The following is an 18,409-nucleotide window of genomic DNA, read 5'->3' on the forward strand; positions in this document are numbered from 1 at the left end:
GGAATAGATAAATTTAGCTATAAAGAAAAGATTGACAAAGTTTATTAATATATGTGTCATTAAAGAGTATAGATGTATAATAACATTTATCCACATTACATACCAGTTACTAGTTAGAACCGATTGTTCAACCCAATTAAGCTCAAAAGTGCAGAGCATCCAATTAAGACAACTTGCCCCTTGGCGCACAAATGGCAGGAATATCGAACTAAGACAATTCCATCCACTTAGGGTGGCCTACTTAATTTGAGGGAAACGGTCTACTGTCTCTCCCTAACAGATCTCCTTCCAATCCACGCACGATTGCTTGTGGGTACAAGGAATAGATAAATTTAGCTATAAAGAAAAGATTGACAAAGTTTATTAATATATGTGTCAAAGATATATTAAAGAGTATAGATGTATAATAACATTTATCCACATTACATACCAGTTATTTGTTAGAACCCAAAGTTGCTGTATTCTGAAATGCAGATTTTCTTATAACCAGACTGATCTGCTCTAATTCCTTTTTATTTCCTGATTTGAGGTATTGATGAGTGATGTTTAAGTAATTGTTGATTGGATCATTTATAAGTGATGATGTAATGAATGCTTTATATATTGGTCGATGATGATTGAATGAATGTTGATTTTATAGAGTGATGTTTGATTGCTGAATTGTTTGTTTTCTTGATCCCAAGATGAAGTGCTGATTGATGTGTATTTGATGATTGTTTGCTTGATCTTGCTGATTGATTGATTTCTTACGGAATTAATGTTTGATGGATGAATGAAGGATTTGTCTTGGTGGATTCATGCGTGATGATTGATAAGTGATCCTTCAATGATTGGAATGATCACTTATATACTTGATTGGTGAAAGGGTTGTGGCAGATTTTGTCATTGATGTCAATTGTTGAGCCTCAAGAAAGTGTGCTGGATCGTAGTCTCAGTTGAGCTACATGGTTGAGTGCTTAAGCTCCCTACTTGCCTGCTTGAGCTGGCTGTCTACTTGCTTTAGCTGCCTGCTTGGATGGTTGAGGTGCTTGGTTGGTTTGTTCAGCTGCTTGCTTGGTTGCTTGAGCTGTGTGGATGTCTACTTGAGTTGCTTGTCTGTATGCTTCAGCTACCTGTCTGTATGCTTAAGCTGCTAGCGTGTTTACTTCTTGCCATGTCATCTGCTTGCTGGGTTGTTTGGCCGAAACTGTTTGTCATGTCGTCTTTTGACCCTTTAGAAGTATGTTGCGCTCAAATTACAACTACCAGCCTGCTACATTGAAAGGTTATCATGCTATGTTGCTATGTAGACATTCTTTTTGAAAGATCTGGATATTAAAAATGTGACAGGTGTTGTTTTATTTGAAAAGAGCTTGGCAGAGGTTTAATGATAGTAGCTGTCTCTTTTTCTTTTTAATATGCAACCCTCTAGTATCGTGGCAATTGTTTTCTGTATCCGTCTTGAAAAGGATTGCCGTTTTATTTCAGAAAAACGTCTTTGGTTTATGATTGATAAAAAGCAAATGGTGGGAAATAATTTTTTGTTCACTTATCGCACTGAAGTAACAGGTGTATATTTTTCTGTGATTGGCGGAAGTAACTGAAGGATTTAATCAGGCGTCTCATTTCTTTCCTCTGTATTTGATGTGGTGGTTCGGTTATGAGATGTAGCTGTGTCTTTTCTACCAGTGGGTGTTGTATTTCTTAAAGTAGCCTTTCAATGGATAAAATCGAAACAAGAAGGAAGGCTGCTGAATGGAGACGTAGAAACTGCTAAGTATCTCTATAATGTGATTCTTTTTTCGAAGTGAAGCCGTCTTCTGGAGTTAAGTCTTTTTGAAGTGGACAGCGTGTGGGTGGATTTTTTGAAGAGAGTCGATGCTTGTAGTGTTGCGTGATGAAAAGGAGTGGGTCGTGTTAGAAGATGCTACGCAGATTGTCTCATATTCTTTTTATTGTGGCTTGAATGTATATGTCTCTGTATATGGCGAGAGTAATATATGTGTGGCGAGAGTAATATATGTGTGAAGGTTTTTGTTGAAAAGCCATTTTTTTTGTGTTGATGTGTCAATGTTAGATAAAAATGCAATAGAAGTGCAGTTTGGTTACGGTGATAGTAGTTCTCATTCATTTCTATGGTGATTGAGTTTAATGGTGACAATGAAAAGGGTTTGTTTTTTTTCTAAAAAACGGGAGTATTATTCTGTGTGCTGTGAGTGAGTAGAAAGAGGCTGTGAAGCAATTTGGAGCTGTTGCTGATTTGTGAATGATCGTGGGAGTTTTATGAGTGCTTAAAATCTAACTTTATCATTTTCTGGTACTGGTTATCTCTCTCAGTCGATTGGAACAGCTACCTGAGTGTGGAAATCATACTTAGCTGGGTGAATAAGCTACATCTGGGTGTGGGATTGGAGTTGCTGGTTATAGGCCACCATAACAGAAATTTTGGGTGTGTGATGCTGTTTTGAATGAAAGCTGGAGTTTTATTTTGAGGTACAAGAACAGATAATGGTGCAGCAATTTTTGTGTGTAGCTCTGTTTTTCTGGTTGAAAAGCTTTCCTGAGCCTTGCAAGTAGTGTGTTGCTGCTGTATTTCATATTCTGTGATTTTGAGTTGGTGCTCTCTGTGGGCTGGTGCTCACATTTGTAATTGGGTTGGTGCCCATTCTTTATTAATAAAAGTTTTGCATGCCATGGTTTTTTACCCAAAAGGGGTTTCCACGAGAAATATGGTGTTAATGCTTTGACAGTTGCTCTTGTTAAGTGTTTATCTGGTTTCATTTTTTTAAAAGTTTGAAGTTCTGATATACTGATTCTCCCCCCTCACCCCTCCTCCCTGCCCCTCCCTCCCCTCTTGGCATTTCTTTTGTGCTCTTCAAGGGTCACCACCTTTCATATTTGAGTCAACCCTTTTCATTGTTTCATTTGAGAATACTAAATTATTCCCCAAGTTGATCTCCCTTGGATATCCTTCTCAAATGAAAGCTTCTCCCTTTTATATCTTCCAATGTGAGAGAGAGTCACACCTCTTCATCATGTCTGCCCTTTGCAATGGTCACAATCTTTCACAATTACCCCCTTCGAAAGAGTCACAATCCTTTATCATATCTACCCTTTGAGAGAGTCGCAACCTTTCATAATTACCACCCTTCGAAAGAGTCACAACCCTTTATCATTTCTACCCGTTGAGAGAGACACAACCTTTCATAATTATCACCCTTTGAAAGAGTCACAACTCTTCATCATTTCTGCCTTTTGAGAGTCACTTCCTTATTTACTTTCCATTCTTTCTTCTTCCATTTATCTTTGCTTAATTCCTATGCTCCATTTTTCCTTCTGCCATATCCTCTTTCAAATATCCTCTTCTCCCTTTTATATCTCATGTTTGAGTGAGTCACAATTCTTCATAGCATTTATAACTAGTTGATGAAACTTAAGTGCACTTAGACATTTTAATCCTTATTAAGTTTTTATTGTGTCTCTTCTTAGTAGCACCTCATTGGGCTTTGATAAGGAATTTTGGTGCTAGAAAAAAGCTTATATATTTTCAAGCCAAAAACAGACGATTGCAAGTCCTGATGTGTGTGTGTGCATGAGAATGAAACCTCAATAAGAAGTCTCCTAATTTTCAAGACAATCTTCCTTGAGATGTGTAGAGATGTGAAGAAATTCCATCTGAAATCTCCTGATGTCTGGAGATTCCCCCATATGTGACTCTGAGATGGGGATTTGTTTCCCATATGGAAAGCTAGTTCCAGGGTTCAGGGTATGAATCTTCAAGTAACTATGTTAGTATGTTGTTTTCCTGCTATTTTAGTTCAGAGATCACTGCCTGTATAGCCTTTAAAAAAGAGTTTTCATTTGCGTGGATGGGATTGTTTTTGTCTTGTTGATTTGATTGTTGTTTAAAGATTTTTTGAACAAACCTTTTATTTTTTGCAATGTCAGGGTGAAGATATGAATCTAGAGAGTGATTGGTAGTTCAAACTTCAAGATGAGTATGTTTTAACTCTGATGTTTCTTGTTTCAGATGGTATTGCGTATGATGACCCACCAGAGGTTTTTATGGCTCGTTGGAAGGATCGTGATAAAACAGAGAGTTCTCCATTTCTTGATAAATTGAAAGAGGATCGTGAAAAATTCATGAAAACCAAAACAGAAAGCTCTTCCAAATTGTATCATTCGGGAAATCCTGAAGCAGAAAGCTCTTCCAAATCAGGAAAGTCAACCTCAATATCAATGTCTTCTGCTTCACCTTCAACAAATTCCACGTGTGGTGCAAATGATAAAGTGTGTACTTCTTTCAATGATTCTTCGTCAGGTGCTAAGACTATTATCAGTAGCAGTGGGGAGTCCAGCAAATTTGTAAAGGATTTGAAAACTGAATCTTGGCAGCACACTAAGAAATGGAGTCGTGCCTTACAAGAAAAATACAATGCAGAAAAAGACCCAAAGATAAAAGAAGTAATAAAAGAAATGGGACAGGACCTTGATAGGTGGATAACAGAAGAAGAGGTTGAGAAAATTTCACTGGTTCTTAAGAATTTTTCAGAAGAGGAACTTAATAACATGAAAAGAATAAAGGAAAGGATTACTAATGAGAATGAAAAATTTGGACGAGAAGCAATGCTAAGTAAATATAGAGGGTATAAGCCAAAAAAGAAAGACCATTTATGGTGGATAGACCTTCCATATGTGCTGGTATGTTTTTCTGACTTATCTGTTTTGTTAAAGATATTAGTTTTCCACAATTTACAATAGTTCTTTCTATTTCATGAGCTTTCTATCATCCTGATGATGGATCACAGAGTGTGATCTGAAACGTCGATGCAAACAAATTCACACAATCTAATCCAGAAGCTATAGAAAGAGTTATCTGTATTATGTTGGTGTTTTGAACTATTAGTCCTTGAGATGTAACTGTTGTCATTTTATGACACCCTTGGTCTATCAGTGAGAACCGATCAGAGATATGTTCCATGGACCAGCACGGCCCCAGTTGATCAGTGAGAACTTCATGAAGAATGAAGTGTTGCCTGCCCGGAGGGAGTTCCTCCGTTGGCTTTTTCTTCTTCCCTGGAACTCCGGAACCTCGAGGTTCTGAGGTTCTTTGCCCTTGTCTCTTCCATTCTTCCTTTTCAGGAACTCTGGAACCTCGAGGTTCCAAAGTTCTTTGCCTTAGCCGCTTTCCTTCTCCGGAACTCCAGAATCCCGAGTTTCCGAAGTTCCCTTCCTTCCCTTAGCTTTTCTCCAGTTTCTCCGGAACTCCGGAACCCTGAGGTTTCGAAGTTCTTTCCCTAGTGTAAATGTTATTCAAATTTATGTTCAAATCTAAGTTGTAGATTTTCAGAAAATTCTTTTATTATTTTATTGACTGTTGCTTCTTATTTGCAGGTTGCTGTAGATTACATTAATTGATTTCAATGATCTACAACATTTCACAAGGCATATGCTTATATGTAATGCCTACCAATCAAGGCATGCCTTGACCGGGCATGTCTCTTGACATGCCCGATGTCTTGATCGGTTTCATAGGCACCGTTTCATTAAACTGCTTTACCGATAATTATCGGGCTAAGACACATGCAATATAATTATTGACAACCGATAACAAATCGGGTCAAGTCAAATATCATTTAATAATATTAACAACCAATAATAAATTGGTATGGGATTAATACAATAACTATAGTTATCTGATATGTTCTATTTCAATTATAGCATATGAAATCTGATCATAGCATGATCGATAATGATGTGCAAGTATCGAACTGTGTAATCTGATGTGAAATGCATATAAGTTTATTCATTCAATCATGAAGTCTACCATTAGTTTGTAGTTACTAGTTATATTGATAAGGTAGATGATTGAATGAGAGATAAATGAAGTCAATCATTTATCTTACCGAAGCTACTTAGTTTTAACACTCCCTCTTAGCTAGGGAAGTGTTGATGTGTTTTTTATGCACATGTGAACACAGAATAAAATACCTAAAGGTACCTTATCCTCTCTTGAATAAAGTTTCCCGATTGCTGAAGATCTCGCTGAAGCATCAATCGAGGCAACTCCAAGGTTCTGTTATGTAGGATCTCTACTCGTGGATAAGCTCTTCGTGGTATGATGTGATTTTGCTGGAATCACAATGGGACTTACAATCGATGACCTGAACGTCTGATTTGCTGGAATCACAAGTCCTATTTACTAACTGGAAGACAAACAAATGGCAAAAGATGCAGGGTTCAGGAAGTCTACTCTACTACCTAGAATGCGAGAAGATGGATGAATGACTAGGCGGAGTCCTACTGGGTTGGGTCTCACCATCAGGCTTGAACAATTCGACACCAACTCAGTGCGATCTTCTGGGGGATGCTTCAAATATATTCAAATCGGACACCTTCAGATACTGATCATCATTCAAGTTAATGCATGAGCAATGGACGTGTAACGACTTGAGATTAAGCTCATTTTATGCCAGTTGACCACGCAGGGCGCACTTACTATCAGTAAGAGGCTAGTGGTATGGATTAGATGGATTCCACATAGGTGCATTCAACGACTTCTTTCATTCAATTTAATTATCTATCATCTAAAATGAAGATTTAACAAGAGACCATGCATATTGCAACGAAACAACATACTTCACCATAACTTCAATGAAAATGGAGTTTATTTACAATCAATGGCAACAATTTCTTGCCTTGTCCTCCTATTCTACTCTAACTGCTATTCTATTTGCTATTAATCATTAGCTATTCTAACCTCTATGAACTAACTATTCACCTTCTAACTATTAATGACTAGCTATTATTCTTTACAAATGAGGAGCCAAGGCTTATATAGCGCTCTCAATACAATTCAATGGCTTAGATCAACTTGAAATCAATGGACGAGATCTTACAATGAAAACCCTAATTAGGGTTTGTTACAACAAACTCAATTTTGGCCAATGAAACAATTGCATTGTTTGGACACATGTCTTCTCTGGAATATTTGACCAATGGAGAACAGGGTTAGGTACATCGAAGTTTGTGCCATCTCCCATGAGTCAGGTACATTGAATTTGGACACGTTGAGGTGGACCAATCCGACTGGAGGAGTGATGACTAGGATGCCACCTTGTCTGACACTTGTAACTTGGTAGATGCTCAATTTGATGATGCTGAGAAGCTAACTTTAATTAACTCTTCTGGAACTGTCTGCTTCTTCAATGAACCCTTTCTTTAACCTCCTTTGTCTTTGATGTGCAGGATGGATGGTGTACCTTTCCTTGAAATGCTGGACTGGAAGAGGTCGTCCTTGATGATGCTGGACCGGAGAAGGCCGTCCTTGATGATGCTAGACTGAAGAACGCTGTCCTTGTTGATGTTGGACTGGAGAAGGTCGTCCTTGTTGATGTTGGACTGGAGAAGGTCGTCCTTGTCTTGGCTTGATCTTCTTTCATCTGCAAAAACAAATCAAAAGATGATTAAGGACATAATAAATTCATTTCAACATAGTATTTCACACCTTAAATCATTAGCAAAAGATATTAAAATGAAGTTAGTTCAAAACTCTTTCCAAGGACAGGCCCTATAAGAATTTCGCCCTGGACCCTCTGGAAGGGTCAAAAGCGAAATTTGCATTCCTTGCTCATTTAAACCTCTTTTCAACATTACCTCACAATTAGCTCCTCGCCTAGCCCCAACAAGGTGAAAAATAGTAGTTTCAAAGGATTTCGCCTTGAACCCTCTGGAAGGGTCAGGAGCGAATTTTGCACTTTTGGACAAATCCCATCATGTCTCTACTCCAAAATGCCTTCCAAGGCAAGCAAAAAACGCTATCCTTCTCCTCACCAAAGGCTAGGAATCCACAACTTAACCTTTATCATGAGCAATTTGAGTGAAATTGGGAATTTTGCTCTGGACCCTCTCGAAGGGTTAGGAGCGAAATTCACCTTTTAGGTCGCAACTCTTCATTTTCTTCACTTCAATTCATCTTGCAGGGCAAAGTAACATCATTTCAACCTCAACTACGCCTTAGGACTCCCTCACATTGAATCCATTTCCCAACTTGGCAAGATTTGTTTGATCTTCACAAGGCTTAAAAAGTCAAATTTGCTCAAAAACCTAGCCAGGGACAGGACCTATCCAGGATTTCGCTCTGGACCCTCTGGAAGGGTCAGGAGCGAAATTCTCATTTTAGGTCAAAATTCACACTTTTGATGGTCAAACATCTTTCCAAGGCAAGGAGCGAAATTCTCATTTTAGGTCAAAATTCACACTTTTGATGGTCAAACATCTTTCCAAGGCATTCTTAAGGGTTTATCTTACCTAGGTCTAGGCTTGGCTTGGCACAAATTTTGGAGAAAATGATGGGTTTTAGGATTTTTGCTCTGGACCCTTTGGAAGGGTCAGGAGCGAAAATCTTGTTTTAGGCTCATTCCTCCATCATTTCAACTTGAATTTACCTCCAAGACTAAGGACACATTGCCTCACTCCTATCTAGGCCATAAAAATCAAAATTTTAACTTGTCTTGCAAAGAAAGTAGGTGATCCTAGGATTTTCGCTCTGGACCCTTTGGAAGGGTCAAGAGTGAAATCCTTGGTTTGGGCTAATTTCCATCATTTTTCAACACCAATTAACTTAAAAAGGCAAGAACATGTCTCCTCGCACACATCCAAGCCATGAAAACCTAACGTTTGACTAGACTTGCAAGGAAAATAGGTGACTTTAAGATTTTCGCTCCGGACCCTTTGGAAGGGTCAGGAGCGAATTTCTTCCTCTAGCCCAAAATCATCATTTTTGGAGACAAAAATCCATTCAAGGGCAATCTCAAGGGCTTCTATCATCTTTGTCTAGGCCTGGCTTGGCACAAATGTTAGAGGAAAAGGTGGATTTTAGAATTTCGCTTTGGATCCTTTGGAAGGGTCAGGAGCGAATTTCTTAATTTAGGCTCATTCTTCCATCATTTCAAGTTGAATTCACCTCAAAAGGCTAGAAAACACTTCCCCTCTCACATCCAACCCAAGTTTGACTTGATTTTGCAAGGGAAAATAGGTGGTTGAAGGATTTTCGCCCTGGACCTTTCTGGAAGGGTCAGGAGCGATTTTCATCATTTGGCTTAATTCCTTCAAACTCGATAATTATTGACCATTCAAGGACATGCCTAAGGACACCTCTAATCTTGACCCACACTAGACTTGGCATAAATTTGAGGGAAAAGATAGGTTTTGCACAATTTCACTCTGGACCCTTTGGAAGGGTCAGGAGCGATTTTCCTTTTCTAGCCCAAAATCATCATTCTTTCAATCCCAATCTTCTTTGCAAGGTGAAATTTCATCTCTCTTCGACCTAGGAACAAGGTTTTAAGCTCAAACAAGGTTAAAAATATATGCTTGTAAGGAATTTCGCTTTGGACCGTTTGGAAGGGTCAGGAGTGAAATTTCCTTCCTTGGCTAAAACACTCATTCCTTAACTCTTTCAAACGTCTTTAAGGGTTTCAATATGCCCATTGTCTCTTTCAACATGCCTTGGACATCAAAACTTGGCCAAATAAGGAAAGAAATGAGGTCTAGGAGAATTTTCGCACTAGACACTTTGGAAGGGTTAGGAGCGAAAATCTCATTTTTGACTTGATCCTTCATCTTTTTAACTCCAATCTTCTCTGGAAGGTAACAAAACATCATTCTTCACCCAGGAGACAAGGTTTGTGGTCTAAGCAAGGTCAAAAAAATAGGCTTGCAAGGAATTTCGCTCTGGACCCTTTGGAAGGGTTAGGAGCGAAATTCACCTTCTTGGCTAGAATCCTTCATTTTTTCAAAGCTTTCAAACATTTCCAACGTCCAAACATGTCCACTCTTCCCTTCAAGATGCCTTACAAATCAAAATTTGGTCAAATAAGGCAAGAAATGAGTCTTAGGTTGATTTTCGCTCTGGACCCTTTGGAAGGGTCAAGAGCGAAAATCACAATTTGGGCTTGATTGCTCATTTTTCAAACTTCAATTTTCTCCTGGAGGCAAATATAGATCGTTTTCCATCTAAGGAGCAAGGTTTCAAGCTAACACAAGGGAGCAAATGAAGTTTATAGGGAATTTCGCTCTGGACCCTTTGGAAGGGTCAGGAGCGAAATTCTCCTTTTGAGCTAAAATCTTGATTTTTCAAACCTTCTAACTCCCTCTCAAGGCAAAAACATACCCAGTCATCCTCCATCAAGCCAATGCCTAGCCAAAATAAGGAAGAAAACAAGAGTTATAAGGATTTTCGCTCTGGACCCTTTGGAAGGGTCAGGAGCGAAAATCATGTTTTGACCTTGATTCTTGATTTTTCAAACTCTAATCTTCCTTGGGAGGAAAACATAGACTACTCTCCTTTCATTTCCACCTTGGTCCTGACTTTGGCTAAAGGAAAAATGAGTGTTTTCAAGAATTTCGCTCTGGACCCTTTGGAAGGGTCAGGAGCGAAATTCGCTTTGGACCCTTTGGAAGGGCCAGGAGCGAAATTTGACATTTTGGTCTCTCTGTCAGGATCATTTTATGGAATATATTCCATAACATTTAAGTATAAGTGACTTATACTTTAAGTTATATTCCATATATATTGTCAGGATGTTTGAGAGTGGTTTCAAACCTCCAGGAGTTATATTGCAAAGTCTAGTTTTTGGAGGATTCTTCAGTTTTTCAGAGTCAAATTTCAGGATCAGGACATTCTAGACTTAGCCAAATTTCAGGACATTTGAAGATCAGGATGACATTCCAGACTTCATCACTCACCAACTTGACCTAGCTCAAGCAGAGCCTGCTATCTAGGTGATCCCCCTGGCGACACTCAAAAAGCAAAGGCTAACAGACAAAACTCTAAAACCTAGAAAGCAAAACCCCACAGAGCGAAAAAGTAGGGGTCCCCATTTGCAATGGGGCGATGTGTGAATACGTCACAACAGGAAGATAACTGGAGACCTATGTAAGTATTGAAATAAGCATCACATTTCTCATAATAGAATGTATTACATGACCTCGTAATACAAAGGATCATATCACATATGCTTGTGACATGATGTATCAATAATAAGTGACACAAGAATATATCACATCATCTCGTGATATAGATATCGCATAACACGCGATACCTTGGATATACAATATTGAGAATGTTGAATTCCCTTATATCCAGGTTGTGGTATGTGCACTGACATTACGTCACATAATGTGTACCATAACATATCATGGCACATCCACGAGTCAATGATATCAAGTCAGCATGATATCAACATTATAAGATCGCCACCTTATAATGTTTAATACAAGTGTTCATTGTCTAAAAGATTGTCACCTTTTAGAAATGTACATAGGGGGTGGAGCCCATAAAGTCACAACACGACAAAAGAAGTTTACATTTAAACATCTCATATATATATATTTTTTTTGATCGGTAAGAGGCCGAGGCCAAGAATTTTATTAATTATTTTAAAGTTTACAGTACATTACTCCACTCGTGCGGGCACCCGTAGGAAAGAGTGGAGGCGAGAAAACCTCCGGCCTTGCCCGGGACCATAGTCCAGCTTAACTTACATAATATACGATAATTCCAAATTTTACTATAACAAAACCAGCAAACCCCGGGCCAGGGTAATCAGGAGGGGTGTTTCTATTTTACCCCTCCTTTACAAGCCCTTATTTGCCACTTTCATAACTAAGAAGTCATTGTCACTTAACATCCATCTTTTATAGCTCTGGAGATGATCTTTGATTGTATAGTTTCCATGATTGCTCGGGGCCTACCTGTTTGGCCTGCATGGTTAGTTGCTCAAAAACTAGGCAGGTTGTTAGAATCACTCAACCCATTATAATAAATGAAAAATTTAGCTGTCCAACTGGAAAGATCACCTTAATAAACTTATCTTGTGAAACCTGTCCTCAAAGAACATTCATACGAGATATAAAACTTAAAACTGAGTTAGGTATCAAATTCGTCAATGCCCAAACATGATCGACCCATGACCCGGCCATATAAGGAATCTCTCACTTACCAACTCTTGTTAATGCTCCTGGATGCAGTCCCTGAGAGAGAAGGGATCCAGGCTACAATAACAAGGGTAGGTAAATGGGATTCAATCAATCCTACCTCCCTTTTTTTGAAATTATAGCAGAAGGGATGATGGGGTATGATTCTGCCAGGCTGGATATGAATAGCTGTCCCGACCCTAAAATTGCCTATTAACCACCTTTAAACCATAGTCTGTAAGATATGACATGCAAGATAGCTAATTATAGAAATTCAGCATGTGGTCATTAAAGACTTCTCCTGGATTCATATATAAAATTATTCCCTTAGTGAGTGTAAATGCCAATGAATACATACTTCCACATGCGATCTAAAGTAAAAATTAAGAATTGCTGGGTCTATAGAACAGAAAGGAAAAGTGTGACTGCCTAGCCTCTGTCTAAAGGATTCAAAACCCCTTATTTGTTTGACCCAGTACTGATATCTGTAGTTAGGGTCTCATTTACTCGAAAGAATCTTCTGCTTTGAATCAATCAAACAAGAGAATCTTTTGCAAATATGACCCCGATCTGCTATCGAGAATTATACCCTTATGATACTTTAGGTATGAAAAAATTGCGAAGTGGGATAGGAATGAAGTATACTTCGAGGACTGAAAATTTGGAGGAGGGCATGAACAGGAAAAAGGATCATGGACACTTTTACCAAATTTTGTATAAGTATTTATATAGGTAGACGTCCATAAAATTCCTGAAAGATAACACAGAGTATATATATATATATATATATATATATGCATGTGTAAATGTATATGCATATGAGAGTATGTCTGTATATATATTAGTATATTTGAGTATATATATTTGAATGTAAGTATCTATAGGTATCTGAGTATATATCTATAAGACGACACTGAGCTCGCCTCGGGCTAGAAATTACTAGAGGAAACTGGGACTACCAATAAAAGGGGATATATCCGAACGAAAACCCTTATAGTCGAAGCACTACAACATGAGTACTTCCCTTCATATTTATCCCTGAAGCTTAAAAGACCCAGGAAATCTTAAAAGACACAAGAAAACGGGATTGAAAGACCCAGTTATGCCTTTAAATACTAATAATCACTTGTCTCTATATTACTTATGGGTCTGTGGCTAATGTCTAGATTAAATATATAATTTACTAGATATGCAAGGCACAAAGTTACCTTTTTACTAGGGATGGTAAACACCTTTAAAAAACCACTAAAATTAGGCATTTTAGAGGTGAGAATAACGCCTAAAATACGACGGCCACACATCTTAACACTAGTAATATTGAAAAGCTAACTGGGAATGTTTATATTCATATGGATGTATTTTATATATATATATATGAATATAAATTACTGAATGAATGTATATTACTGAATTACTTCCCCTTTTTAGCCTAGAAGCATAAGAACAACTCCTGAAAGTAGACATCTTCAGAAACAAGAACAAGATTGGAAACCATATTTTACCTTTGTGAGAATACTAACCTTATATTCTTCTAGCAAAATAACTCATTGTCTACGTGATCAAAAACAGCTTAGAAAAAACCAACTCAAGGCTATCAAGTTTGAGGGATCAACTATGCTACGTCCTTTTTCATAAAAGGCTAGTAAGCGTAATGTTTCAAAGTATTCCTTAACATCTAAAAACAAAAAGATTATATCTAATACCGAGACCTTGTCTTTGACGAGTGCCCTTCTTGGGCCATTATCCTTTCTTGCTCGGCTTTTGAGAAGAGTGAGGTCCAGAGCTCCCTGGGGTCTCTGCAGAGAGGGCTTCAAGAGAGCGGGGGATGGGCATGTGATCGGGGATGACCGTAATATTTTCTTCATCCAAATAATTCTGCAGCCACTTCTCTTGTGGGGGTTTCTTTACTAGGAGGATCCAGGAGAGAAATAAGAAGTTCCTGCTCCTTACAGAGCGTAGAGCTTCAAAAGTCATTTGGTCTTCAATAACCAAAATAGGGAAACGAGGAACCTGTTTGTTATTCTTGATAAAGACATCATAGTCCTGAGGCTTGGGAGCTGTAAGTTCATCATCTATGTTCACCAGAACCCGCTTCAATTCACCAAGAACGTCTTTGATGAAGACCTTCTTGCATAATTTCGCCACCACCTCCCTATCCCTCTCGAAATACATTGCCAAGGCCAGAAACATTGCGGCAATATCTGAGTTGGCTCGAGTTTGGTCCTTGTTCATTATGAAATCCTTCCCAAGAAATTTCATAACTGCTCCAAAAATCAGAGGGTTCTGTTGAACAAGTATACCTTTCAGTCTCTCATCTTTAATTTCACCCACAAAGGCCATCTGGTGTTTCAACCCTATAAGTCTGAGTGTTGTATCCATTGTTGCTTAGCGAGAAGATACTCAACATTCCGAAGAAAGACTCGCACTCTACCAACTTGATAATGAGCAGTTACTAAATAGTAAATATCAAACAAGGAATGTGCATTTCAAGACGAGAGATCATTAATATTACCTTGCTGCCACCAAGCCTAGGTTAACTCAACTGTCCCATCACTGCGGCAACATTACTCATCTTTCGCTGTTAGCCGTCAAAACAGGGTTTGATCGAGAAAGGAGCTGACGTATGGTATTATCAATAATGATTCATACGGCTCCTAGAGTCCTCCATCTAAATGGAGAATAAAACTATGGATACCTTGAAAAGCTTAGGTTTTAGCGGAAGGCTATCTATACATTAATAGAGTTCGCTCTATATCCATGCTTCATATACTTTAGGTGAGATATGAAATCATGTTTATAATCCTAAACTTGTTTAATGTATGGATTAGTCTTCTTCTAATCCCAAAGCCTATGATCTCGCGATTAACTTTGAGTATTACTCGAGAAGAAGGAAGAAAGATACAACTTAAATCACAAGGTGTCCCTTTATTTAGAGCCTGTCTAAAAAGGTTTAAAGGGGAGAATCCTCAAAGATTAATTAAAAAAGTGAATATTTAACCAATGGCTCTGAAGATTCTAAAGGTAGACTTGCAAGGGCTCAAAACCTTTCCAAGGCTTAAATAAGTTTGAGATATCTGGTTAAAAGTATATAGATCTTGATAAATATGATTATATATAAAAAACTTCTACATGAAATGTATTTATATATATATGTTTAAACAGTGGCTCTGGAGATTCTGAAGGTGGACTGGCAAGGGTTCAGAGCCTATCTAAGGCATAAATAAGTTAGAAATATATGGTTAAAATCTATAGATCTTAATAAATATGATTATATATATAAAACTTCTACATGAAATGTATTTATATATATATATGAGGATTTGTATCTATAGATATAACTTTCTTACGGATATGTGGATATATGTAAGTATATATATCACATTTGGAAAATATATGTGTGGATGTCTATATTACATACATATATACCTGCATACATCCTTACATCCATACATATATGTGTTTATATATCTATCTATTTGTATTGATGTATGAATGTATGTTTGAAATTGTATCTATGTATATATACCCACATGCATATATAACCAGACTTGTGTATATATACTTAGTATATTCACATATCTAGCAAATGTATTTTGGAGGAAGCTGAGGATGCCCAGAATCTATTCCTGGATCTAAATACAGAGGTGAGAACTAACTATGGATGCTAAGATATATCTGTAAGATTGATGATTTTCTAAACACATCCGTTCTAGGAGAAGATTGACAATAGATTATAGATCAAGGAGTGAAGATAGAAAAGGCAGAACTTATCTTAGGTAGGCAAGGACAGGAGTTTGATGCCATCAGCCCCCAGGTTAGCAATCTCATCTGCCCTTTTATTGCCCTCCCTATAGATGTGATTAACTGTGAACCTATCAAACCCTTTGCATAGATCCAGAGCCTTTGATAACAAGGAATTAAGTTTCCAATTTGGGATGCTACCTATTCTAAGAGCATTGACAATTATAGTCGAATCACCCTCAATATCTAAGCACTTCACTTCAAGTTTCCTGCATAAAAGCAAACCTTCCACCAAGGCCAACATTTCTGCCCAATTGTTTGTAATAATGCCAGCTGGAGAAGCAAGGGATGCTACTTCCTTGCCTTCCCAATTGTGCACAACGCATCCTATCCCTGCTTGCCCTGGGTTGCCCCGGGAAGCCCCATCAAAGTTTAACTTCAGCCACCCTTCACTAGGGGGGTGCCATCTGCATGATGCTCTAGATTGAAGGCTAGCCGTAGGGCCTACACCTACAAAGGGGGGGAAAGGACAAGCCTTTCCAACGTTTTTTAATCTTTTCATCCCAGTAAGAAATGGAAGCATTTTTAAGTGAACCTAAGGAGAGTCTGTTATTTACAAGCTCTGTGACAACTAACTCTATTTTATTTATGATTCTTAGGACATCTAGTTTTTCATTCTTAAAGATGCGCTTATTTCTTTCTTTCCACAGTTCCCACATTATGGATGATGGGAGAGCTCTCCACAATCCTTCGAAGAGACAACCCCTCTTAAGAAGAGGCCAAGTCGTAAGCATCCCTAAGATGGTGTTGGGAAAGGCTGCAGACCATTCAAGTTTATTGGTAAACCATATCCAGCATTGATGAGCATAGGGATAGTTAAGGAGAATATGATTGGTGTCCTCTTCTTTTGCTTCGCATAGGGGACATCTACTGGGACCCTCATAGCCCATACGCCTAAATTTGTCCGCAGTGAGGAGTTTGCTTTGGATTGCAAGCTAGGAGAAAATGCCTGCCTTGGGCAAACAGTTTCTATCCCAGCAAAGATTTAGTGGAAGTTCTACCTTAGGCCTTAAAATTGCTTTGGATATGTGAGAGTACCCATCTTTGGCATTGTATTCTCTTTTTAAGGAGCCTTCCCATACAAGCTTGTCCTTATCATGAGTTAGGACAAAGTTCCTAGAATTGAGAATGGACAAGAGTTTGTGCTTGTCCCCTATCGCGATGACTTCATCATCCCTTTCGATCCATTGCCAGCCAGCCCCCTCCTTTGAAGGGGATAGGTAACTGTTTAACAGGGGACCTCTTTTTACTTCAAGAAGGACTCTGGTTGTCCCAAAGTCATGGATGTTTTCAATGGCTTTATAGCCTTCCCATGAATCTGACCAAAAGAGAGCTTTGTCCCCTGAGCCTAGGTTCCAGGTAAGCCTGTCCGTGATGATCTTCCTACATTCAAGCATAAAATTCCAAAGGTAGGAGCCTCTGGGAGGGTTGATCTCCCTGAATATTTGGGATGGGTCATCTCCATTAAGGTACTTGAGGTTAAGTAATCTTGCCCATTTAAGATGTGGGTGTCTGAATAATCTCCATACCAACTTTTCCCCCAATGCTCTTCCTTGGGCTCGAAGGTTTGTGATGCCCATACCCCCGTCCTCTTTGGGTGAGCATATCTTGTCCCAGGAGATAAGTGAGATTTTGTGGTTGTTATCAGTTCCCTACCAGAAGAAAGTTCTAAGATGCTAATTGATTTCAGCAAGTTTTGAAGAGGATAGCTGCTGAAGGGAAAGCTGGAAAATGGGCATAGCTGATAAGACTGATTTAACCAGAGTTGCTTTGCCAGCCGAAGATAGCCATTTCCCTTTCCAAGTGCTGATTCTAGATTTGATCTTATCCACTAAGTTATTCCATAAATTAGAGGGTCTCCTACCTCTGTCAAGGGGAATGCCTAAATATTTGCAAGGAAGGGATCCTATACTGATTTCCAGGACTCTGCAAATGTCTTTTTCTAGAAGGGGATCTATGTTGAACATAAAGATAGCAGATTTAGCTAGATTAACCTCTTGACTTGAGGCTCTCATGTAGGAATTGAGAATATTTTTAAAAGCACGGGCCTCCCCTATGTCACCTTGTCCAAAGAGCATTGTGTCATCCACAAATTGCTGGTGGGTAAAGGAGGGAAGGCCACTGGTGATGGGAATACCTTGAATCTTCCCTTTCTTTTTGGCCATCGTAATAGCTCTTCCCAAGGCTTCAGCCATAATGATAAAAAGAAAGGGAGATATAGGGTCCCCCTGCCTAAGCCCTCTCGAGCTACTAAAGAAGCCTACTGGGGAGCCATTAACTAGAACCAAGAATCTAGGGGTGGATATGCATTCGTAGATAAGGTTGATCCAGGTTTTCGAAAAGCCAAAGGCTTCCATGCATTTGCAGAGGAAGCGCCAATCAACTTTGTCATAAGCTTTACTAATGTCCAATTTGATTAACATGCTTGGTGATTTGTTAAGCTGAACTGAATGCAAGGCTTCCTGGGTGATAATCACCCCATCATAGATTGATCTTTCCATAACGAAGCCAGTTTGTTCCTCACTGATAATTAAGGGAAGGAGATTTTGGAGTCTAGCTGCTAAGGTTTTAGTTAAAAGTTTGCACAAAGTGTTGCAGAGAGCAATTGGTCTGAAATCATTGAAGCTCTCCGAGTTTTCTTTTTTTGTAA

General features: G+C 38.6%; 1 protein-coding gene across 1 annotated transcript in view; it reads left to right on the forward strand.

Annotated features, from left to right (window-relative positions):
- The window catches only part of LOC131035605 (uncharacterized), a 125,022-nt gene that overhangs the window by 42,468 nt on the left and 64,145 nt on the right, over window positions 1-18,409 (forward strand). The window contains exon 2 of the mRNA XM_057967339.2: window positions 4,010-4,680. Within this exon, the coding sequence (XP_057823322.2) occupies window positions 4,010-4,680 (671 nt within the window). The remainder of the gene's footprint in view (window positions 1-4,009; window positions 4,681-18,409) is intronic.

The sequence above is a fragment of the Cryptomeria japonica genome, chromosome 3, assembly GCF_030272615.1.
Source record: "Cryptomeria japonica chromosome 3, Sugi_1.0, whole genome shotgun sequence".
In the NCBI taxonomy this organism is placed as follows: Eukaryota; Viridiplantae; Streptophyta; class Pinopsida; order Cupressales; family Cupressaceae; genus Cryptomeria; species Cryptomeria japonica.